Here is a 25,364-nt window from a genome sequence, read left to right on the forward strand (position 1 = left end):
TCCACCTCCGCCCTACCCACCCCCGTACCCCTAAGATAACATCGCGGTAGCAGCCGTTTATAACCCCTTATCCTTACTGCTTCCTTAAAACAGATGCTGTCCCTCTCCTTGCAGCAGCCACCCTGATGCAGTGGGTAACCACAGATATATTTCGACAGTATGGTGTTGTGAAATTTTTTCATTCCAATTCTTATCTCCTTCCTCTTGAGAATAACTGTTGGCTAGTGACTAACATGGGGTTATGAAAACGCACACCTTATTTCTGTGTCAGTTGTATAATTCAATTTAATCTGTATTAGATGGGGAGCTGTTTCCTTTTGTTTGCATCTGAGGGGTTGATGTGTTTTAGGTTTCCCAGAGTAAGTATACATGCAGAAGATAAATTCAGTGATATGTGATGAGAACATTGTCCAACCTTCTTCATGCCATAAATGCTGCACCAGAGTGCATACTATATACCATCCTCAATTGTGCCACCATGCTGAAGTGCCCTTATCAAATTGCTAAAATTATTGACCTGACCTTTCGTTTTCTTACAAGGCTGTTTACATGTTTGTTAAGGCATTTAGTTAAAGGCGCTTTGTCCTATGATTAGGTGTAGGGTTAGAGGTTAGGGACAAGGTCTTTCATGTCCACTGAGTGCCCAGCAAGAGTACATGTACATAGCCTGCTTGGTACACCTAGCTAGTCATCGGGGCAGTAATGACTAATTGCTTTCTTATTAGGACTTTTACTCCCAATTTGTAAATTGTTACATAATGCCCACGTTGCCATTTTTATATGTATTTGAGGTGAACTACCAACTGAGGTCAATTTATTTCATTTACACTATAAATATTTAAATACCTAGCAAGTGAACATGTAAGATCTGTTAATGTCTGAGTACTGGGTTTTTAAAACCAAAAACCCAAACATAATCTGAAACAAAACTAACAGTGGAGTTTCTATGTGTTCTTTCACATACCTAAAGATCTTGAAATCTATCCAGTAGCTAGTAGAAAGTGTTGGTTTTACTTAATAGTTTGAGTCAGACTGTGGTTTTATAGCAGGGGAAATACAGACTGAGTGTTGTGTGGACAAAGGCTAATCTTAAAAGGAGTCATCTGTAGATCGTCATTTCATAGCAGCAGGACGGGGAGGCTACGACTTGTGTTTGCTTGCTGCAGGTACCACCGCAGCAGGATGCCACAGACTTGACTGATGGCTTCAAAGAACACAAACTTATCTTTACAATTCTGGAGGTCAAAAGAATGAAATCAGTTCTTGATCAACCCCAGGCAGCACGTAAGGGGTTGTTGGCAGGGTCATTGGCAGGGCTGTGCTCCCACTGGAGGCCTCTCCCAGCTTGTGGAGGGGCGTTCCTGGGCCCTGGCCCTCCCCCACCGCCAGGGCTGGCACTGTGTGCGTCCGTCCTCACGGCGCCATCGCTGTCCTGTCGGTCAGGCCTCCATCTGCTCCCTTTATAAGGACACATGCAGTATGGCCTAGCATAGCCATCCCAGGTGGTCAGTCTCAGGAAACTTAATTTCATTAAGGAATTTGCCACATATGGTAGCATTCACAGGTTCCCAGGAATAGAACCAGGACATCTTTTGGGGCCTTTACTCAGCAGACAACACTGCCCTATGTCGGAGTACGCAGGAGCCAGGATGGCTAAACAGCAGTAAGCATGACTCAGATGTATTTCATCAGTTCTGGGAGACACTTGTCCCTTGATTAACACCTCTGAACTCAGATTCACCTCACACTGTTGTTGAATCAGCGTGCCCTTAACTTCTTAGTGGCACAAAAAAGTGAAGGTGCATCTTATAATCGATGCTGTCTTGGACTCAACGCTATGGCTATTCCCTTTTTCCGCTGGAGCCCCCTGAGAATTTGAGTGGCCTTGCAGAGAGGATAAGCAGAAGCGACGGGTGAAGAGGAGCTGGGCCATTGAAGGAGGGGGGTCTGCGTGGGCAGAGTGTTGGTGCTGGGATGTGAGGAGGAGGAGCACAGCAGGGGCCTTCACTGTGGCCGAGAGCCTGGGCCTTGTCTGATGCGCACCCGGGGAAATACGTGGCAGCGACATCCAGGTGGACTGGGAGACAAAGACCAGTGGCCAGATCTGAGCACGAGGAAGGAAAGAGCGCCTGATCTCACAGAGTCTTGTTGGGAAGGAAGGAGGAAGGAGGTGGGTGGAGCAGAGAAGTGAAAGATGGCTCCAGGTTACTTGCCTGGGCAGCTGGGTAAGGAACTGTGATGCCATTTGTCAAGAAAAATACAACAGGACAGTAGTTTGGAGACCTGGGGTAAATATGGGAGGTTACTGGTTTTGTTTAATGAACGCTGAGTTTCAGAATCCTACAGGAGCCCCCAGAGGAGTTACCCGAGCTGCAGCCAGCGCCGGGAGAACGTGCGTCTGTCTGGCTCTAGTTCCCAGGCAGCGGCGTGTGGGGCAGTCTGAGAGCTGACGGCCAGGTAGACCCTGCGCACCTCCTGAGGAGATCGGGGGATGGGAAGACAAGGAAAACAGCTGATGCGTGCAGCGCTCACTGTGGGCTTGCTTACGCCCCTCGAGGAGGGAGCCCTCTGAACCCTCCAGGCCTGTCATCTCATTTTACAGATGAGGAAACAGAACCCGCTGACTCGTGAGAAGTTCATGGCCTGCCTCTGGTCCCGGAATTGGTAGTGGCAGGCAGGGGTGGCATTTGAACTAGGAAGTCTGTTAGCTGCTGCGCCATTCCTTCTGTGCTCTCCACCCTAGCCTTGATGATGGTGAAGAAGAAACTGGGGATTAGGTATGGTCTAATGTCATTATTTTGATAATTTCCACTTTTCGGAGGAGGAGGCTAAGGCCTGGGGTTCAGCAGTTGCCTGCAGTCATGCAGATGGGCACCAGAGGTGATGCTGGGCTGAGGTGTCTGTGCCCTCCATGCTGAAGAGCAGGGCCCAGTCGCAGCCCCTGGCCGGCGACGAGAACAGAGGTGGTATTGCTCCAATAGAGCAAACAGAGCCAAACTGATGGCCACCTCAGGAGTGAATTATATCTTCAGTTTAGGTAGCTTTAGTGTTCCTAAGTATTAGGGGGTGACGACCGGACTGTAGTATATATTTTGAATGTCTTTGATCTGTGTAGTTGGGACAATAATAGAAATGCTCTTTCTTGGTCTTTTTCTTATTATATTTCCATGTTTTGGAGATCATTTTCCTTCTGCCTGAAAAACTCACTTAAATATTTCCTTCAGTGCAAGTTGATCCCCAGTGAATTTTCTCAGCTTGTGTTTATTTACAGAAAAATTGAGCAGAGTTCCCATATCACAGCCAGCATACAGTTTCTTACATTTAACATCTTTCATTAGGGTGGTTGTTACAGTTATTGAAACAATGTTGATATGTTATTAACTAAAGTCCACAGTTTACATTAGGAGTCTCTCCTTGTTTTGTAGAATGGTTTCACTAGCCTAAAAATCCCCATTCTTCAGTGTGGCCACCCCACCCCGGCTGCAGGCCAGAACAGCCTCATGGGGCTCAGGTACTTCACCTGCAAGGTGGTAAGGGAGTGCAGTGATCTGTCTGCCAGGTCCCTGCAAGCCAGTCAATATGAAACAAGGAACAAGCTGGGAGTCGGCCCTTAAACTGGGGGTGTCTGCAGAGTAGCTTAAAGAGGAACAGTGGGCAAGAAACTCATGTAAAATGGGAGGTGCATGTTTACCGGTGGAGGAGGCCGGGGCAGGCGGGCGGGGGTGATGGAGAAGGTCCTCACTAGGTGTATAGTGTGGCAGGTGGAAAGCAGTTCATCCACGGAGCTCCGTGGCCCTACCAGATATTTCAGTGCCAATATATATGCAAGTTTTTAACAAACTCCAACAATATTTGGGGCCTGCAAGGCACGACTGCTCCTCTGTCAGTGGACCAGGTGCCCTTAAAGGCACATACATCACCAGCGTGTCCTTGGGTGCTGGCTAGGCCACCAACAGTGGGGTGGTCACTAATTTACTTCTAGTCCTCTGGCGTTACTGACCTGGTTCTCACCATTCTGGGAAATCTGTGATTAAAATAAATGAAGTATAGTTGCAGTCTGTGTTTTAGGGACTGGTATATTCATTTCCCTTTTATTTTTTAACAGCCATGTTTGATACATAATTCACATATCATTCATTTCAGCCACTTAAAATGTACAGTTCGTTGCTTTTCAATATTGTTCACAGCACTGTGGAAAACATCATCAAAATCTAGTTTTAGAACCTGTTTGTCCTCCCTGAAACTCCATACCCGCCAGCACTCACTTCTAATTCCCACCCTTTTCACACCAGCCCTAGGCACCTGTTGTCCATTCTCTGTCTCTCCAGGTGTCCCTGTACTGGGTGTCCCACGAACATGCGGTCAGACAGTGTGTGGCCTGTGTGATTTTGCCTGTGATAGGCGGACGGAGATTGGTGATAGGTAGTGAACCTCCTGGCATCCTGTGTGTTGCCCTATAGTGTAAGGTGCAGTCATGGGGGAGACTGGCCAGAGCACATGCAGGGCCTCGGTGGTCGTGTTGCGATGTCTGATTATTTCAAAAGAGAAAGAAGAGAAGAAATCCTTGAGGGCCATCTTAGGATCTAAGTATGTTTAGTGTATACAGTGATGCACATACAGTGAATGAACTAGTGGGCTTTCTAGGAAGAATTGGAGAGAGTTGGGATTTGATCAAGAGAGGTACAAAAAGTTATCATTTTTCCAGAGGTTCCCTGTCATTATTTGATCTCTTGTGTGAAAAACAAGAATGGTAGAGTAAGTGATCATGTTTCCCCCCAGATTATCACTGTTAACATGAGAGTTGAAGGGTTTGTTTTTGGTTTGTTATTAGGTATTTCCATATTGCATGATCATGGTTAATGACAAGCAAGTGTAATAGGGAATGTACCAGAATCTTATATTCCAGTGCATAAGGATAAATGATTAAAATCAGGAAAAAAGTCCTAATGTTTTGAAGTGCCTGTTTATCTACTGTTCTTCACTGTATATGAATGAAGTCATTAAGGAAGAAAGCAAGTACATTTTAGGTTGGTGAATTTCTATGACTTTATTCTCATAGCTTTTGAGATATTTACTGTCTGTGTGAGAGAATAAAATTAAGCTCTTAGAAATATCACATAACCCTATTTCTTGAACATGAAAAATTCACAGTAAAAATTCAAACGTGATGTGACTTCTGAATCCATGTAGATAGTCAGTATTCCTGTCAGTTCTGTGATTCTAGGGGGTTTTAAACCTGATTTCATAATCATACAGGTTCTTTTTTTGTAGTAGAACAAAGCTGGGTTGATTCCACCTAGTATACAGAACATACACAATTAATTTAGTGCTGCAAGTATATATTTATTTTCTAGTCCTTTCCATTCAAAACATGAACATGTAAATTTGAATAGTAGCATTTGATTGGAATTTAAAATAAAAAACATCAAGGTTGTCTCACGTGTTTTAGTGAAGGAAACGAGGGGACATGTTCCCTCTTCCTGAACCCTTAGTGTAATTTGTGAAATTGATGTAACTCCTGCCAGACCCCAACTGTAAGTGTCAGATAATTTCCTTGGATAACCTTTCTTTTAGTAGCCACAGAAAGAATGTCTAAATGACTTTAGAATTTTGTTAAAATATGCCTCAAATCTTTGAAAAATACCCATTGGCATGCATCTATAGTAAGCCACTAAGTAAATCTCCTGACATTAGTGTTCTGATGCTGGGACATCTAATTGTTCTCCTGGGTAGACGCTATGAAGTTTGTGCCTCTGAATTTTAGTCTACCTTGAATTCTCCTGTCTTCCATGCATATGCTGGAATTTAAGCCCCCTGCAAAATAAATGAATGATGAATAGTATATCTAAATGGCAGACACGTATATGAAATTACACAAGACCTCATATCAGAATTACTTTAAAGCGTTTGAGTTGAAAGAAGAAAGCTGGTAATAACCTAACTTTGTAGCTTGTGGTGAGCATTCAAAGGGTGGACATGGCCACTACCTGTGGTTCTGGCTAAGGCTCCAGTGAAATTCCTCAAGAACCTAAAGAGCACCTATGAGAGAATTTTGAAAATGTTTCCTGGTAGGAAAAAGACTTAAACAGGTGGGTTTCCCAGCAGTGTCATTATATTTTAATGTCTTTGTACTATAGTGTTCTTCTTGGTGTATGGAATCACACTGTTACACAGTAACCAAAGTTCACATAAATTTCACCACTGTGAAATTTATAACTGTGTGGGCTTTGAAAAAGGGCTAATTGCTTTCTGTTCTGTGTGAATTAATGGACTGCTTACTTGTTATATAGACCAGAATAGGTAAATCCATTTATATCTTGCAATTTCTTTTTATCATCCAATTGAGTAATTGACCATACTGTTAACATTTTATTACAGGATTGACAGAGGCTCTGAGAGACACATTCCTTTCTACCGCTTTTAACCTTGAAAATTTTCTTCTTTATAAAAGTCATTAGAAGAAAGCATCCCAGTACCTTAGAAAAAAATATTACGATTTCTCGACCCTATTTTTCCAATTTCTGTGCATACTGAGCCTCTGGGGAAGATAGGGAGAGGCAGGTTGAAACTGAGGAAAGACAGAGATAGTTACAATATAACCCTTGTGGGAAATGGGTACAGAAGTTTAAATATGGAAATATCAGAGGGCACACCTATTCAGCTTTGAGTCATGTGCTTAATAGCCAGCCTGTAGGAATGCACAGAGCTCCCCAAGTGTGCCACAAAGAGGTAACATTGCAAGATGCCGATAGTTTAAAACGTAAATTGTTTTAAATCCTTTGGAGGGTTTTTTTTTTTTTTGTCCAATGTCAGTATTTAATGCTTTCTTGAATGCTTTGTTGCACATCATAACTATATAATATGCAGGAGTTGGTGATGAGTTTTTCTCCAAGTCCCATATAGGTGCTCCCAGGTCCCCTCCTGTTTATCCCAGCAGGCCATAATACCCCTTGTTTTCTGTGTCTGCCCTGATTGGAAAGCACTGCTGTGAAGAATTGTAGCTGTCCAGTTGCTCAAGGTCAAGACACTGAGAACAATTTCTGATGCTCACTTGAACTGTCCCGCATTTACCTCTTCATTGACAATAATTCCCAAATCCTGGGTTCTCCAAGAAGTCTTTCTATATGTTGGAACCTTGGACACCCTTTAGTCCAAAGTTTTTCTGGGCTACTTTTTTCCCATTGCACTGATTTTAAGGCAATCCATATGCAGCCAAAACAATATTAAACATTTGAAGATTTTTAGTATCTCCCAGCCTGTGAGCTCTGGATACATCAGGTTTAAGTAAGCCTTCAGTGGTCTCCCAGTCAGAGGTATGTGTTGAGTGCTTAGAAGTTTTCTGGAGTTTTACCCTGGTAGAGCTAAAAGAACCCCGGCTTCTCAGGTTTTTTTAGAGGCTGTGATTCTGTTGTCCTGGTCGCGCCTCATCTAGTCTTAGCTTTTGAGATCTAAGTGTTAATTTTAGAAAAATAAAAACTGCTTAGGTCTTTTCACTTTGTAGACTTACATAGAACGCGTTGCCTGGGGTAGGAAAACTGGTGTTTCTGTACAGGTGGTGGCTGTCCTTCAGGTGTGGACCTCTTACAGGCTCAGGGGCAGTCTCAGCATAACTGTACTAGATGGATTGAACTCCTCCACCTTCCTGCCACAGTAGTGAAGGGATTCTTCCACTGGAACCAGGCATGGCTCTAAAAATTCAGTGGGGTTTTTTTGTTTTGTTTTAAAGACAGAGCCTAAAAAGCTATGCAGAAATGAGCAGAGCTAAAATGCTTCTTGGAATGAGGAAGAATATGAACGAATGAACTTGATTGGCCAGTTTTACCAATGGAAGTTTTATGACATTGGTTTCTGAAATCCTTTTTTTTTTCATTTGTCTTTTGAATTTGACCTGAAGATATTAAATCAGTAATGCTTTAGGTGTAATTAGATGTGTATCTTTCTTCATATCTTCCCACACCCTGATTTCCTTATTCTAGATTTTTTACATATAGGAGTGAATCAGTGGCATTAATTTATACTCATGTTTCTGTGCTGCTCATGCTGGTGGAATTTTAAAGGGACACCTCACATTCTCTGTGAAGTGCCTGCTCTGCTTTTGTGTGGCTGCAGGTGCACAGTCCTCTGCAAGAATCAGATTGTATGGTAAAGCCCACAAGTGCTGACTGCCAGCATTGTTTTCAAGGGCATTACCATTTGAAGAAAGAAAGTCCCTTTATTTAGCTTCACTTTTAAACATCATCCCTTGTTATCTTTTTAATGCTCAGAAACAGGAAAAATACAACTTAATTAGAAATGCTTAGCTATGTATAAATTTGTTCCATTCTTTATACCTCAGCAAGGCATAGCAGGGAGGACTGGGGCCCTGCCTTAGAGCAGGTGGATCTCCTGCCTCAGGTCCGTTCAGTTCCCTTCTGATTTTGGACACGAGTCTTTCCCTGTGAGTCTGTTTCATAATCTGTGAGATGGAGCCATTAATTGTTCAAAGGGCAGTTGTGAGCATTAAAAAAGATACTGTGTAGGGCATCTTACAGTTCATGTTCTGTCTTTGTGTATTTGGTTTAATATTTTCCTAAATAAAACAACTTTGGGTAATATCCAAAATATGCCTTTGTTCTTTTTAAAGATAAGATTAAAAAGAGATTTCTTGGGTAGTGTCAACTCTTAAATAGAATCAAAACTTGAGTAATCATACAATGATTGTTTCTACTTTGTAGAAATAGTATAAATAAATATGAAAACAAAAAAAAATTGGTCTTTAAAGGAGATTTGAGTTTTGGGTTTTTTTTGTCTTGTCTGGGTTTTTTTAGTTGAAAGATAAGATTTGAAACCAAATGACATGGGTTCGTGCATTCCTATATGATTTAGGAACATGTTTTCTATTTTCTCTGTATATTGCAGTTTTTCTCTGCCATGTTCTTGCTGGTTTGAATTCTGTTTTGTGGAAAATAAGCAAATGTTTATGAATATGTATTGGCAAAAAGCAGATTTTCATCTTAATGAACAGAATTAAATTTTGGTAACAGATTTACCTTCTTAAATTTTGATACCTTCTTTTTCTTTAGCACTTTGAAATAACCACTTATAAATTAAAAACCTCAGAACTATTGAACGCTTTGGGATTCTACTAATAAGAGGTGGCTTTACTTTCAAAATTCATCTTACATAAGTTTTAGCAGTGCAGCCCATTCACGTGAGCTGAACCCTCATTTGTGCAGGTGGTTTCTCTGCCCTCCTGTCTGGTAGTTCCAGAATAGATCAGGGGCTACTGCAGAGCATTTTCCCAAACACTAACCTTACATCCTTTCTCTACTAAAAACCTCAGCAATGACACATTGACTGTAAAGTAAGATCAATACTCCTTCGCTTGGTGCAGAAGTATTTCAGGCTGGTTTTGACCTGATTTTCAAGCCTTAGCGTTTATCATTCCTCCCATCTACTAATTCAGCCAGAGTAAATTTAATATGCCATTGTTTTTGGTTAGAATATTCTCTTTTGTTTGCATGGCAAATCTCACCTAATCTGTTCACACCCATCTCACAGACCGTGTTCCCCACAAAGTCTCTTATGGACCCCTCCAGGCAACATCAGGCCCCCCTTCACCTTATTGTTCTTCCCTCCCAGGCTGGTGGTCACACTTCTCTGTGCTGTCCACCCCACTAGCCATGTGTTTCCCAAGGACAGGCACATGTCTAATCCTTTGTTGCGCCCCTGGATCTGGACACAGAGCCAGACCCAGGTAACAGCTCGAAAACTGGCTTCTTTAGCCTCTTCTTCAAAAAGAACAATCTACACATAGACAAGAGATTAAGGAATAGCACAGTGATGAAATGCAGCAACAGAGTCAGAATGCATGCAGGTCAGACTGCCTCTGTCCTGGGACGTGATGCCCTGGTAGGGAAGCTTTGTTACTAAACGTTCACATTCTGTAGAGGGTTTGTGGTATGGTGTGTGGTTTGCAAGAGAGAAGCAGCAGCTTATGCGGCACTCTGGCGTTACGTGTGACAGGATAGGCATTTGCTAGCACACTGGCCGACCGAATTTGAAAAATACCAGCAAGTTCAGAGAAATCAAATGTTAGAGAGGCAGATATTTTCATTGGGAACACTTTTTTCAGGAGTCATTTAGTCGTATTTAATCAGGGAAGTGTTTGACTCAACACAGTTACTGCCTTTAAAACTTCATGTATTAAAAAGTATATTTTTTTCAGGTCAGATTTGGATTAGATTACTTATGTGTAAGAGAATGTTGTTTCTACCATTCCAAGATAATTAAATTATAGTTTAATTTATACAAATTCTATTTTGACATGATCTTATTTATTGTATAAAAACAGTACTTCTGTTTTAGAAAATTCTTAATGTTTGTCTTAAATTATAATAGTAATTAGAAAGGTAGTTTATGCTTCTTCCAAGAATAGGGAATGTATAGAAATAGAGGAAAATGGAAACACTTCATCCCACTGCTTGTTAGACTAGTTTATATATTGGCACTTTATTCTGTGCATTTATAAATACATATAACTTATGTAAAAGTGTGTTTGTATGTATATATATATATATATATATATGGTATTTTAAAGAATATTTGGCCTCTGTTACATTTTCTTTGGCTGGAAAATCTGGTAGTATCTTATTTTACAGAACATAGTAACTTGTAATTTTTGAAGACTTTAATAGAAAGTAGAAGTTTAATAATTTTTACAAATAATTTGGTATGAAGTATTGACTGGAAAATAATGCAACTGATTAATACTGGCTCAATTGGTGAATTGAATCACTGGTTTTGTGTTGATAAGAATTCTCTGATCCTGAGAAGATAGAAAAGGGACCACTTAGATGGCCTGATGATGTTAAGAGTGAGATTTGGAGGCAGGAGGTGAGTGTCGGAGGCCAACACTTGTGGTAAAACTAAGCAAACCTCTTTGATCTGTGTGTGTTTTGTTATTGTCATCAGTGATTGGGGATGTACCCACTCTGCCTGTTTATGTGGTCACAGTGACGACTGATGGAGGTGACATATGTGCATGCCTCAAAAGGAACAGAGTGTGCTGTACGTGTGGGTGCCCTTAAGTGGCGATGCGCTGTGAGTGAGGCTGAGGCTGGCCTGCTTCCTGCCCAAATATATCTTGTCCTATTCCACTCTTTCTTATGCCCTTCCCATTCTCTCCCCAAGGCACACAGATGGTTAAGGACTGTGATAATTTTCAATTAAAAAATTGTGTAAGCATGTATATGAATATGTGTATATAATAAGTACATGTCTCCCATTCCCTGTCTGGGATGCATGGTAGCCAATTGTACATGCTTTTCTCAGTCTTGTATTTTTCACTTAGAAATAGATTCTAGAAATTGTTCCAGAGCACTTATTCAAATATACCTGGAACTTATGAAAATCTTCCTTTCATAACTGTGTGGTCACCTTCACGGTGTAGGTGCCATAGTTCATCCGGCTTGTCTGCTGTTGCTGGCTCTCTGGGTAGTTTCTGGTCTTTGCTAGTAAAGATAGTGCTGTGCACACGTTTTCATGCTTCTTTCAGTCGGTTTTTAGGATACATTCCCAAAAAGGGAATCCTGGGTCACAGGGTGAATGCATGAGATTTTGTCATTACTTCTTGTCATAGCCTTTTCATATGAAGGACTGAAAATATTAAGTAAAACCGGTCTTTAAGTCAGTTTCTTCTTAGTCTTGGGTGAACACTGGGTCTGATAATGGTGCTTTATTGTGAATTGCTCTCAAGTTTATTTATCAGGTTTGCTGAGCTTCACTATCAGTGTTTCAGGACTTGTACCATATTTAACCCCCGAGTCTAGATAAGCAGATCACTGTTAAACACAAAATTTTCTACTTCTGTTTGTTAGTACCATGCACAGTTTAAGGTGTGTAATCTGAGTCTCAAGCTTCCCTCTGACTGGAGTGTGCCCTGCTGAGGATTCTGGGCTGTCTCCACAGCACTGTGCACATCCCTCAGGAACAAAGTCATCAAGAGCATGGGCAGGCAGAGCTGGTTTTTCATCTCCATTCTGTCATCCAGTAGCTATCCTGTAAAATGTGGATATTAATAGTCCCTGTTTGTAGATTTGCTGTGAGAATTAACTCAGATAATGTGTGAGTAGCTTAGCTCGGAACCTACCCTATAGGCAGCAGTGCTTACTCAGGAAACAGTTGTTTAATTATTTCAAAGAGGTGTAGTTTGCCCTCACTAATCTTCCAGAACCCAATTCCAGGGGAGGAATTGAGACCATCCGAGGTCTGAGGACCGGGTCTTCAGCTTCTGCCTCCCCTCCCTGTCTGCTCCTTTGAACCTTATATATGAAAGGCTTTGAAGAGTGCCCTTATCTTATGCCTAATCTTATCCTTTTTGGTGTGGTGGGCCCTGTGGGAGTCTTGGGAGTCTGACGGTTTGGGCTCCAAGCAGGTTTGCACCTGCTGGTTTTGTGCATGTGGACGCCCAGACAAGACCCCAGCCTTTGCGCCTTCTGAAGGTTTGGAGCCAGTGGGAGCTGGCATTAGTTACAGCTTTCTCTGTGAGGCACAGTACTTAGGGTACCTGGCTGTCGGCTTTCAAAGCTTAGCAAGAATTCAGTTCTTCAAAGAAACCCAGGAATATTTTTTAAAAAATAAAAAACACCATAAACACATTGTTCCCTCTGTAGAAGGAAATCCTGCACGTAAACTGCAGAGAAGCAGAGTTTCTGCCGCCGGAGTCGACTCCCTGCCAGTTTGCAGAAAGGAAGCCCCTGCTCACTCGTGTCTGGCAGTGGCAGAGTGTTGGTCACGAGCCCTTTGGGAGCCCCCCCTTCTGTGATCTGAAACCAGCCCCATCTCAGAGGGCAGGGAGAGACCAGAGAAAGAGGCAGGCAACTTCAGGCCTGTGAGTTACAGATTTAATAAGCAAGGGGACTTATACATAAGGCTTGTGGGGGGGCAGCAAGGCAAGTGGATCTCTGCACCTGCCCCCCACATCTTAAGTTTTACAGACGCCTTAACAGGATTCGTCCCATGTGCTATCAGAGAACTTCAGCCTCACATCACTGTCTGAAGGCTGTGTCCTTGGGCCTATGTCCTTAGGGCCGCCTCTGGGAGCAGGGCAGGCAGGCAGCACCAACAATCCAAGGGTGGGGGAGGGACAGGGCCTCTGAGTGCTGGGGTCCACCTCATAGGGCATGCAGGGTCACATCTTCTCAAGAATGTTCCCCAACACTGAGGCTGTCCTGTCTCTTGGTGATTTGAGGTGGGTCTTTGCATGTGAGCCTGAAGAAGTGCAGGCCCACCTCAGACCCTTCCAGACCACCGCAATATAAAGTGAGTGTAACGATAAAGCAAGTCACATGACTTTTCCGTTTCCCAGTGCATATGTTTACACTCCACTGTAGTCTGCCATGTGTACAATCTGCATACCTTAATTTTAAAGTACTTTATTGGTAAAATTGATACCCATCAGGTTTCAGCAAGTCATAATCTCTGCTGGGGAAGGGTCTTCCCTAATGTTGGTGGCTGCTGTCTAAGTGCTGAATTCAGATATTAGATCTATTAGTTTTGGTTGCCAAAGGCTTGGTGGCTGTGGCCATTTCTTTTTTTTAAATTTTTTATTAAGGTATTATTGATATACACTCTTATGAAGGTTTCACATGAAAAAACAATGTGGTTACTACATTTACCCATATTATCAAATCCCTACCCATACCCCAGTGCAGTCACTGTCCATCAGTGTAGTAAGATGCCACAGATCCACTATGTGCCTTCTCTGTGCTACATTGTCATCCCTGTGATCCCCCACACCATGTGTACTAAACATAATACCCCTCAATCCCCTTCTCCCTCCCTCCCCACCTGCCCTCCCACACCCCTCCTCTTTGTTAACCACTAGTCCCTTCTTGGAGTCTCTGAGTCTGCTGCTATTTTGTTCCTTCAGTTTTGCTTTGTTGTTATACTCCACAAATGAGGGAAATTATGTGGCACTTGTCTTTCTCCACCTGGCTTATTTCACTGAGCATAATGTCCTCCAGCTCCATCCATGTTGTTGCAAATGGTAGGATTTGTTTCTTTCTTATGGCTGAATGGTATTCCATTGTGTATATGTAGCACATCTTCTTTATCCATTCATCTACTGATAGACACTTAGGTTGCTTCCATATCTTGGTTATTCTAAATAGTGCTGCAATAAACATAGGGGTGCATATGTCTTTTTGAATCTGAGAAGTTGTATTCTTTGTGTAAATTCCAAGGAGAGGGATTCCCAGATCAAGTGGTATTTCTATTTTTAGTTTTTTGAGGAACCTCCATACTGCTTTCCACAGTGGTTGAACTAGCTTACATTCCCACCAGCAGTGTAGGAGGGTTCCCCTTTCTCTGCATCCTCGCCAACATTTGTTGTTCTTAGTCTTTTTGATGCTGGCCATCCTTACTGGTGTGAGGTGATATCTCATTGTGGTTTTAATGTGCATTTCCCTGATGATTAGTGATGTGGAGCATCTTTTCATGTGCCTGTTGGCCATCTGAATTTCTTCTTTGGATAAGTGTCTCTTCATATCCTCTGCCCATTTGTTAATTGGCTTATTTGCTTTTTGGGTGTTGAGGCATGTGAGTTCTTTATATATTTTGGATGTTAACCCCTTGTCGGATATGCCATTTACAAATATATTCTCCCATACTGTAGGATGCCTTTTTGTTCTGTTGATGGCGTCCTTTGCTGTACAGAAACTTTTTAGTTTGATGTAGTCCCATGAGTTCATTTTTTATTTTATTTCCCTTGCCCGAGGAGATGGGTTCAGGAAGAAGTTGCTCATGCTTATATTCAGGAGATTTTTGCCCGTATTGTCTTCTAAGAGTTTTATGGTTTCATGACTTACATTCAGGTCTTTAATCCATTTCGAGTTTACTTTTGTGTATGAGGTTAAACAATAATCCAATTTCATTCTCTTGCATGTAGCTGTCCGGTTTTGCCAACACCATCTGTTGAAGAGGCTGTCGTTTCCCCATTGTATGTCCATTGGCTCCTTTATCATATATTAATTGACTGCATATGGTTGGGTTTATGTCTGGGCTCTCTAGTCTGTTCCATTGGTCTATGGGTCAGTTCTTGTGCCAGTACCAAATTGTCTTGATTACTGTGGCTTTGTAGTAGAGCTTGAAGTCTGGGAGCATAATTCCCCTGGCCTTATTCTTCCTTCTCAGGATTGCTTTGGCTGTTTGGGGTCTTTTGTGGTTCCATATGAATTTTAGAATGATTTTCTCTAGTTTGTTAAAGAATTCTATTGGTATTTTGATAGGAATTGCATTGAATCTGTAGATTGCTTTAGGCAGGATGGCCTAACGCCAGGGTAGTGTTTGCGGGTTTGCGAGCCAGTGGGGCTGGCTGGGGAAAGGCGCGGTAGGCTGTGTATCACAGAGGAGGTCCTTGGAGCTGTGTAGCCAGTCAGGGAGCTGAGCGCCTGAAGATAGTCAAAGCTCCCAACCTGCTGGGCAGTGTGCACCCAGACAGTTTGTCTACCTGTCCTTTCCTGAGCAGTGAGCTCTGTGCAATCCTTGCCCCTTTAGCAGCCCTCTTGCTGTTAGGACGTCTCTCAGACTGCCTGCCTTTCTTTTGTCCCAGAGCAGCTGGATATGGATCTCTGCTTTCCACAAGCTGCTGGAATCTCATTCTCTCCAGAAATTCTTCCTCTCTTAGCTTCCAACCTCCTAATCACAAGAGTACCATGCAAGCACTATGAAATGTAGGTTTGTGCTCCCAGAACAGATCTCCAGAGTTAGGCATTCAGCAGTTCCGGGCCTCCCCTCCCTCCCTGCTCAGTTTCTCTTCCTCCTGCCCATGAACTGGGGTGAGGGAGGGGCTTGGATCCCACTGGGCCATGGCTTTGGTACCTACCCTGTTCTGTGAGGTGTGCTCTTTTCTCCAGGTGTATGCAGCCTGGTGCAGTCCTCTTTCCTGTTGCTCTTTCAGGGTTAGTTGCATTATATTTTCATATTATATACAGTTTTAGGAGGCAGCCTCTGTCTCATCTCTCATGCCGCTATCTTTAATTCTCTCTGTGTGGCCATTTCTTTTTTTTTTTTTGGCCATTTCTTAAAGGAAGACAGCAGTGCAGTTTGCCACATTGATGAACCCTTCCTTTTACAAACCGTTTCTCTGTTCCATGCGAGATACTGTTTGATAGCACTTTTCCCACTGTACAACATCTTCCAAATTGAGCCAGTCCTCTCAAAACCTGCTGCTGATTTTTTTATGTTTATGAACTATTCTAAAGTATATGTAATATTCTAAATCCTGTGCTGCGATTTCAACAATCTTCGCAGCACCTTCAGAAGGAGCAGATTCCATCTCAAGAAACCGCTCTCTCTGCTTGTTGGGAAGCAGCTCCTTGTCCCTTCAGGTCTGATCGTGAGACGCAGCAGTTCAGCCGCATCCTTGGGCTCCACTTCTAACCCTGGTTCTCCTGCTGTCACATGTCGTGTGCGGTTACTTCCTCCCCTGTGGCCTTGAACCCCCAAAGTCACTCGTGGGGATTGGAATCAACGTCTACACTCCTGTTAATGTTGCTATTTTGACCTCTTCCCATGAATCATGAATGTTCCTGATGGCATCTAAAGTGGAGAATCCTTCCGGAAGGCTTTCAGTGGACTCTGCCCCAAGCCACCAGAGGAATCACTCCAGGGCAGCTATAGCCGTATGAAATGGGTTTCTTAAATAATAGGACTTGAAAGTCAAAATGACTCCTTGGCCCACGGGCTGCAGAATGGATGCTGTGTGAGCAGCCCTAAAACAGCATTCATCTCGCTGCCCATCTCTACTGGAGCTCTTGGGGGACCAAGTGCTCTGTCAACGAGCAGTAATATTTTGAAAGGAATCATCATTTTTCCTGAACTGTAGGTCTCACTGTGGGCTTAAAATATTCAGTAAACCATCTTGTAGACACACATGTGGTCATCCAGGCTATGTTGTTGCATTTCGAGAGCACAGGCAGAGTGGATTCAGCATAATTCCTAAGGGCCCTAGGGTTTCCAGTGGTCAGTGAGCCCTGGCTGCCACTTGAAATCACCAGCTGCCTTAGCCCCTGATGAGAGTCTGCCTGGCCTCTGAAGCTCTGAAGCCAGGCACTGACTTTCTTCTTCAGCTATGAAAGGCCTAGACGGCATCTTCCAACAGAGGGCTGTTTCGTCTACGCTGGAAGTCAGAGTTGTTCAGTGTAGCCACCTTCAATTTTCTCAGCTGGATCTTCTGGGTGACCTGCTGTGCTGCAGCTTCTCCTTCAGCCTCTGCTGCTCCACCTGCACATTGATGTTAGGGAGACGGTGTCCTTGCTTAAACCTCGTGAACCTCTGCTAGCTTCAGGCTTTGCTTCCACAGCCGCCTCCCCTCTGCCGGCCCTCGTTGCACTGAGGAGAGTCAGAGCCTTGTTCTGGATGAGGCTTTGGCTTAAGGGACTGTAGTGGTGGTTTGACCTTCTAGCCAGACCACTCAAACCTCCTCCACGTCAGCAACAAAGCCGCTTCACTTTCTCATCACCCATGTGTCCCCTTGAGTAGCACTTTTAAGTTCCTCTGAGAACTTTTCCTTTGCATCACCACTTGGCTGACTGTTTGGTGCAAGAGGCTTTGCTCTGGGCCTGTCTTGGCCTTTAACATGCCTTCCTCACTAAGCTTGATCATTTCTAGCAAAAGCTAGATTGAAAGGGAGAGTTGTGTAGCTGTTCCCTCCACTTAAACTCTTAGAGGCCACTGGACTAATTTCAGTATTGTTGTGTATCAGGGAATAGGGAGGCCCGAGGACAGGGAGAGAAAATTCCTTACCAAAACAGCTTTAGTTTTCCTCTACAAGGGGATTCTATTTTCACAGCAAAGATGATACTTCACCCTTTTTTCTAAATAGGTTTTTTTTCTACCCCTACAAATGCCTATTTTCTCCGATGTACAGGCCCTAATGGGACGCTACAGTAGTAATACTCATTTGGGAGAAGGTGGGCAACAGCATGGAGGGCATCTGCCAGCTGTTTGACCCCAAAGGGGAAGGTTGGGTTTTGGGATGAAGCAGGGCTTTGTGAAGGGAAGAGGTTAGTAGGAACCTTCCTGGTGATGTCCCGATGCTGTGAATGTCCTCTGGATGGGCAGGATGTGGAGGGAGGCCTGGGCGTCCATTAGACAGTCCTGCCTCAGAGTGTCCCTAGAATGTAAAGAGCAAGCGTCTCACTTGCCACTGTCCTGCCACAGAGGCCCTCTTCCAAAACTCCAGAGCCGGCATCTTGCAGGAGCCCTTTGTGAGCGAGGCGCACAGTGAGGCAGCTGGCTGGGCAACATGCTGGGTACAGTTGTCAAGAGTCAGTAAGTCATGTGTGTATGTTTTTCCCTTAGGTCCATTTTCCAGATACTGAAAGAGCAGAGTGGCTAAATAAGGTAAGAATGGAAGATACTAAGTACTAGATTTCAGTGGGAATTAGAAATTGGGATTCTTCCCATATCTAGGAATTTGGATGCTGACAAGATGTGAACTTGTTTGGACTCAGCGGGTGGCTTCTGCTCCCAAAAGACTCAGTTATAACTGATAATTACTCTCCTTTCTAAGCAGTGAAACTATCTTTGCCATGGGAAAATTAATCATATATTCATGACTGTGTCTTTGGTCTTATGGCTTCTTTCCTGTGGCTAATGCTCAGATCTGTTTTATAATAATCATAAGTGAAAATTCTGGAAATATTTTGAAGAGGGAAATGACTCCCAGGAAACCTAGTTATATATAATAGTCATTTATTTATTTAAAAAGATTATATTTTTAGATCAGTACACTGTGAAGTAGATCTCTTTTATCTCTACATTTTATGTACCCTTAAAGCTATATAGTAAAAGCTAGTGTAGGCAATAATTACCTTACAGGATTGAAAGTGAGCCCATAATTAAAGAAAACCCAGGATTTATTAAGATCTATACGGTTTTAGAAGATACTTAGCAATGTGTTGAAACTACAGGATTTTCTTATTTTCAGCAGTCATTAAATGTGCTGATATGCTTAAACAGAATGTTTAACCAGAATTTTTACTACCTGTAACATACTAATTAATAGTTTACTAATTTAATACATTTTAGAATTTTAGATTGTGTTGATTTGCATAAGAAATGGACCCCCTTTTATTTCCAAAAATTTTGATAGGCTTCAGGATCATAATTTTTCATGGTGACATCAGTATATTATGTATTGTGACATTTTGTTTAATGTGAGTTCTCCTTTCCAGACTGTAAAACACATGTGGCCATTCATTTGCCAGTTCATAGAGAAGTTGTTTCGAGAAACCATAGAGCCAGCTGTGCGGGGAGCACACACCCACCTCAGCACCTTCAATTTCTCCAAAGTTGACATGGGTCAGCAGGTCAGTTTATCCTGAAGGGCGCTTGGGCACATGGTGGCAGTGCTGTGAGACCTCAGGGTACAGGCTCTTCAGATCGTTTTCCAGTGAAAGCTGTCCCCGGGCAGGTCTGATGGGTGTCTCTGCAGTCGCCCCAGGTGCTGTCTCCCGCAGGCCCCCTTACACGTTGGCAGTCTTCCATGTTCCCCTCTCAGCCCTGTGGTCTAGGGCCAGGATGGCCCCTGGGCAGATACCTGAGCTCGCCGCACATTCTCTGTGAGAGCCCTCTGCAGTTGTCCGCAGTGCACTCTGCTGCAAGGGGGGTTGACGTTGACATTTGAAGTCCCGCTGGAAGGTCAGTGGTTGATGACGAGATGAAGGTTCTCACCCCTCAAGACACTTAAAGACAGTAGCTATGGCTCCAATGCCAGGCTTGTAGGCAAGGCTCTAACGCGACAGATAAGGGGAGAGAGGGGTTTTGATACTGGAATCATATTCTGTGCAGAGGACAGCTGCCACTATTCCTCATGTGTTCCAGGGTCTCCTAAGACTACACTTAGGGTAGTGGGTCATGGCAAGCTTCCTTTTTGATTTTGTAAGTCAGTGTCTATAAAATTAGCAACCATTCAAGATAACACTTTTTAAATTGAGTTATAATTGACAAATAGCGTAATACTGGTTTCCAAGGTAACATTGTTTTATATGCTGAATAAAAATTCAGAATTCAGTAGTACAGTAAACACACATGTGCAGTGTACACACATTTAGTGCACATACACTGGAGCCAGACAGTATGCCATCACAATACCGCAAGGCTCAGGTGTCTTTGCTGCAGTGTGTTGGGGTTTTAATGAATGTGGTGAAGAGGGTCTGAGCTGGTTGCCATGTGGGCTGTCACCCTTGTCTGTCAGCACCCCCATTCTCCAGGCCACGGACCCCCCCCACCCTCAGAGAAGGCTTCGTCTCCACAGTCACTCAGAGTGTGGGTCTCCAGTGCAGGCACTGTGTTGTATTTAGCTGTGCTGTGCAGCTATTTCCTCTTGGCTGTGAGGCCTTCAGATGCATTCAAAGCTGCAGCTGGTCACCCTGTTTGAGCCCAGAGGCACATGCACAGGACACCCGTGTGACATTTATCTTTAATATTTACTTTACTTTCTGCAGCCTAAATAGTAATGAGATGGGAAGACACGACTGCAAGTAGGATGCTACATGGACCAGAAGCAGGAGTGTACACCTTTTCTGTAAAGTGCCAAATAGCGTGTGTTCTAGGTTCTGACAGCCACGTAAAGTCATTGGGGCAGATTCCTCTCCTGCCCCTCCATCTCCTACAACCCTTTAAAAATGTAAAAGCAGTCTTCACCAAAGGCCAGATTGAAGCCGGTGGGCCTTGTTTGCTATCCCCTAATGTAAGTTATCCTCTGATTTGTGGAGATCGAGAATTCTGGCCCCAGCTGTGTTTTCAGGGAGAATTACACTCATGTTCTATACAAGTAAGATCCAATGGAGAACAGTGCTGACTGATAGGGGCAGCGTGGCGTTATTTCCACTGCTCTGACCTCGTACAGGCACATGTGAGCTCGGGCTGTTTTCCAGAGAGCAGGGCATTTGGCCACAAGTCCCTATCTGCAGGTGTCTGTCCCTCTTTGGGTAATGCTCACTCTTGTGGCAGGGATGGCCTGCTTCTCCCAATCTAGGATGTCAAGTGGAGGAAGGGAATCTTATTTAATGCAAACTATTAAAATAAGGCCCTAAGGCAACTTCTGTCCCATTTTCACTTATCAACACTTAACCATAGTGGGTGGCTGTGTTCTTGGTGACTCTCAGTCTGTAGTGTGTGAGTTGGGATCCTCGGGAAAGCCCTGCACCTGGCAGAGCAGAAGATGAGACCCTCAGAGACATAGAGTTTAACCTACCACTGGTTGAGGGGTAAGATTGCAGGACGCCCAGGCTGTCGGAGTAGGTCGTCATCTCTAAAGGTGAGAGGTCTCTTCTGCACTCAGTTCTTAATGCCCCATGTGGTGTTGAGAACTTGCTCAGGAGGGTTCTCCACCTAACAAATGGAAAAGGTTTGAAATGGTGTTGTACCTGGACCCTTGAGATAGAGCAGTTAATGTGATCTGCCTTTTATTTTCAGGGTCACTTGATTCTGGCCCTCTGTCATGTATTAGCTGTTGAAGTTATAGCTACAGCTAGTATTTTTGATTTACTCAAAATCCTCCATTTTTTTTATTAAAATCTTAAGAAATGAAAAATTACAAGACAAAGAAAAAATGGAAAGGGAGTTACATTACAAGCATTTGTCAGGAAAGGATCAAAGCAAGCAGGAAGAGACAAGGGTCAGTGGGCTCGGCCAAGAGCAGATGCCCCTGTGTTCACTGCTGCCAAGCCCTCACCACGTGTGGCATGTTTCTCATGTCCTTTGGTGTCACATAACCTCGTGAGATAGATGCCACTTTTATCCGCGCTTCCTAGAAGAATGGAGGTTAAATCACTTGCCAGAGTGAGATAGCTGTGTGGAGAGAGCAGAAGTTCAGTGCCCGCAGTCAGGCGCTGAAGCTTTCTCTCTTCATCTCTTTGCCCTGTTGCAGTTTGTTTTCCCTTCACCCTTCCTGCATTTTAAAATGTGCTGCTTCTTGTTTCAGCCCCTCAGGATCAATGGTGTTAAGGTATATACTGAAAATGTGGACAAAAGGCAAATTATTTTGGACCTCCAGATTAGGTAAGTTTTTATTTGTGTTACATTTGTAACATAATTTGTCATAATTAATGATGTATGATGTCACTTAGCTAAACCCATAGGGTGGAGGATATAATGAGCACACTTCTTACCATTGCTTGATGGAATTTGACTGAATTCTTGTTAAAGGACCCAATTTATTTACTTTCTGGGTCACAGTTCCCGATAGCCTAGATACTGCCATTTATAAAATACCTTAAATAAAAGAAATTAAAGGCACCCCAACAAAAGTAAACTACAGACCCGTATTCCTCATGAACACAGATGACAAAATCCTCAACAAAATACCAGCAGACCAACTTTAATAACATAGTAAAAGGACCCTGTACCAAACCCAGTGGAATTTATTCCAGGAATGCAAGGATGGTTCAACATTGGAGAGTTAATCAGTGTGACACAGCACATCAACAGAATGAAGGGCGAAACCACGTGGTCATCTCAGTTGATGCAGAAAAAGCATTTAACAAAATTCACCTTTCATGATAAAAACGCTCAGCAAACTAGGAATAGAGGAAAACTACTGTCACATAATAAAGGCATGTATGAGAAACCCACAGTGAACGTCACATTCAGCAGCGAGGCCTGAAATCTTCCCTGTAAGATCAGAAGCATGGCAGCATGCCTGCCCCCACCACTTCTGTTCCGTGCGGCCCTGGAAGGCCTTGCCAGAGAGGCCAGAGAGTTAGGTAAGAAGAGCAAAGCATCACACTGGAAAGGAAGGAGTGACGTGGTCTCTGTGCACAGATATGATCTTACACATGGGAAACCCTAAAGGCTTCACAAAGACCTGTTAGAGCTAATAAACGAATTTGGCAAAGCAGTGGGCTACAAAGTCACATGCAAAAATCAGTTAACATTCTATGCTCTGAGAATGAACAATCCAAAAAGGAAATGAAGAAAACAGTTCTATTCACAAGAGCATCAAAAGGATAAAATACTAAAAATTAACTTAACCAAGGTGGTGAAAAGTACAAAATACTGCCATGAGAAATGAAAGATATAAATAAATGGAAAATAAGTTTCAAAGACTTAATTTTGTTATGTCAATACTAAAAGCATACTACAGAATCAATGCAATTCATATAATCAAATATCTGATAAGTGACTGATACCCAGAATATATATCCTACATCCCCACAACCACAAAACTAGTGACCCAATTCAAAGATGGGCAGAGCCCTTACACAGGCATTTCCCCGACAGTCAACAGGCACGTGGAAAGATGCTCAGTCTCACTCATCGGCAGGGAAATGAAATCAAACCACAATGAGAAACCATCTCACCCCCATGAGGACAGCGGCTTCCGAAAAAACAGAAAGCAAGTGCCAGCAAGGATGTGGAGGGATCGGAGCCCTTGTGGGAATGTAACCTGATGCAGCTGCTAAGGAAACAGAATAGCGGCTCCTCAAAAAATTTAAAAAAATTACCATATGACCCAGCATTTCTACATTGGGGTATATACCCAAAATACCAAAAGCAAGGTCTCAGAGATGCGGACACCCATGTTCATAGCAGCAGTATTCACAAGAGCTAAGATGTGGAAGCAACAAGTAGCCACTGGCATGTCAATAGGTGGCTGTGTGAGACGTCCACATGTGCAGCAGAACTATTCAGTTTAAAAAGAAGGCAATCCTGTAACCGAGAAGAAATGGACAACTTTCTAGAAAAATACAACCTTCCAAAGCTGACCCAGGAAGAAACAGAAAATCTAAATAGACCAGTTACCAGCAACGAAATTGAATTGGTAATCAAAAAACTACCTAAGAACAAAACCCCTGGACCAGATGGTTTCACTGCTGATTTTTATCAAACATTTAGTGAAGACATAATGCCCATCCTCCTTAAAGTTTTTCAAAAAGTAGAAGAGGAGGGAATACCCCCAAAGTCATTCTACGAGGCCAGCATCACTCTAATACCAAAACCACGCAGATACCACAAAAAAAGAAAATTACAGACCAATATCCGTGATGAACATAGATGCAGAAATACTCAACAGAATATTACCAAACTGAATTCAAAAATACATCGCAAAAGATCATCCATCATGATCAAGTAGGATTTATTCCAGGGATGCAAGGATGGTACAGCATTCGAAAATCCATCAATATCATCCACCACATCAACAAAAAGAAGGACAAAAACCACATGATCATCTCCAGATGCTGAAAAAGCATTCAGCAAAATTCAACATCCATTCATGATAAAAACTCTCAACAAAATGGGTATAGAGGGCAAGTACCACGACGTAATAAAGGCCATGTGTGATAAACCCACAGCCAACATCATACTTAACAGTGAGAAGCTGAAAGCTTTTCCTTTAAGATCAGGAACAAGACAAGGATGCCCACTCTCCCCACTTCTATTCAGCATAGTTCTGGAGGTCCTAGCCACGGAAATCAGACAACACAAAGAAATAAAAGTCATCCAGATTGGCAAGGAAGAAGTCAAACTGTCCCTGTTTGCAGATGACATGATATTGTACATAAAAAAAACCCTAAAGAATCCACTCCAAAACTACAAGATGTAATATCTGAATTCAGCAAAGTTGCAAGATACAAAATTAATACACAGAAATCTGTTGCACTCCTATACACTAACGATACTAGTACAAAGAGGAAGCAGGAAAACAATTCCATTCACAATTGCATCAAAAAGAATAAAATACCTAGAAATAAACCTAATCAAGGAAGTCAGAGACCTATGCTCTGAAAACTACAAGATACTCATGAGAGAAATTAAAGAAGATACCAATAAATGGAAACACATCCTGTGCTCATGGATAGGAAGAATTAATATTGTCAAAATGGCCATCCTGCCTAAAGCAATCTACAGACTCAATGCAATCCCTATCAAAATACCAACAGCATTCTTCAACGAACTAGAGCAAATAGTTCTAGAATTCATAAAGAACCACAAAAGACCCTAAATAGCCAAAGCAATCCTGAGAAGAAAGAAAAAAGCTGGGATTATGCTTCCCAACTTCAAGCTCTACTACAAAGCCACAGTAATCAAGACAACTTGGTACTGGCACAAGAACAGAACAACAGACCAATAGACTAGAGAGCCCAGATATAAATATATGGTCAGTTAATATACGATAAAGTAGCCATGGACATACAATGGGGAAATAACAGCCTCTTCAACAGCTGGTGTTGGCAAAACTGGACAGCTAAGTGTAAGAGAGTGTAACTGGATTATTGTCTAACCCCATACACAAAAGTTAACTCAAAATAGATCAAAGACCTGAATGTAAGTCATGAAACCATAAAACTCTTAGAAGACAACATAGGCAAAAA

The 25,364-nt window shown here is 42.8% G+C and overlaps 1 protein-coding gene across 3 annotated transcripts in view; it reads left to right on the forward strand.

The window, feature by feature from the left end:
* The window catches only part of ESYT2 (extended synaptotagmin 2), an 85,881-nt gene that overhangs the window by 9,285 nt on the left and 51,232 nt on the right, over positions 1 to 25,364 (forward strand). For all 3 annotated transcript variants that reach the window (XM_036999195.2, XM_073238115.1, XM_073238116.1), the window contains exons 2-4: positions 18,346 to 18,387; positions 19,221 to 19,355; positions 21,974 to 22,050. In XM_036999195.2, coding sequence (XP_036855090.2) covers positions 18,346 to 18,387; positions 19,221 to 19,355; positions 21,974 to 22,050 — 254 coding nt within the window. The remainder of the gene's footprint in view (positions 1 to 18,345; positions 18,388 to 19,220; positions 19,356 to 21,973; positions 22,051 to 25,364) is intronic.

Source organism: Manis javanica, chromosome 6 (assembly GCF_040802235.1).
Source record: "Manis javanica isolate MJ-LG chromosome 6, MJ_LKY, whole genome shotgun sequence".
NCBI classification, from domain to species: domain Eukaryota; kingdom Metazoa; phylum Chordata; class Mammalia; order Pholidota; family Manidae; genus Manis; species Manis javanica.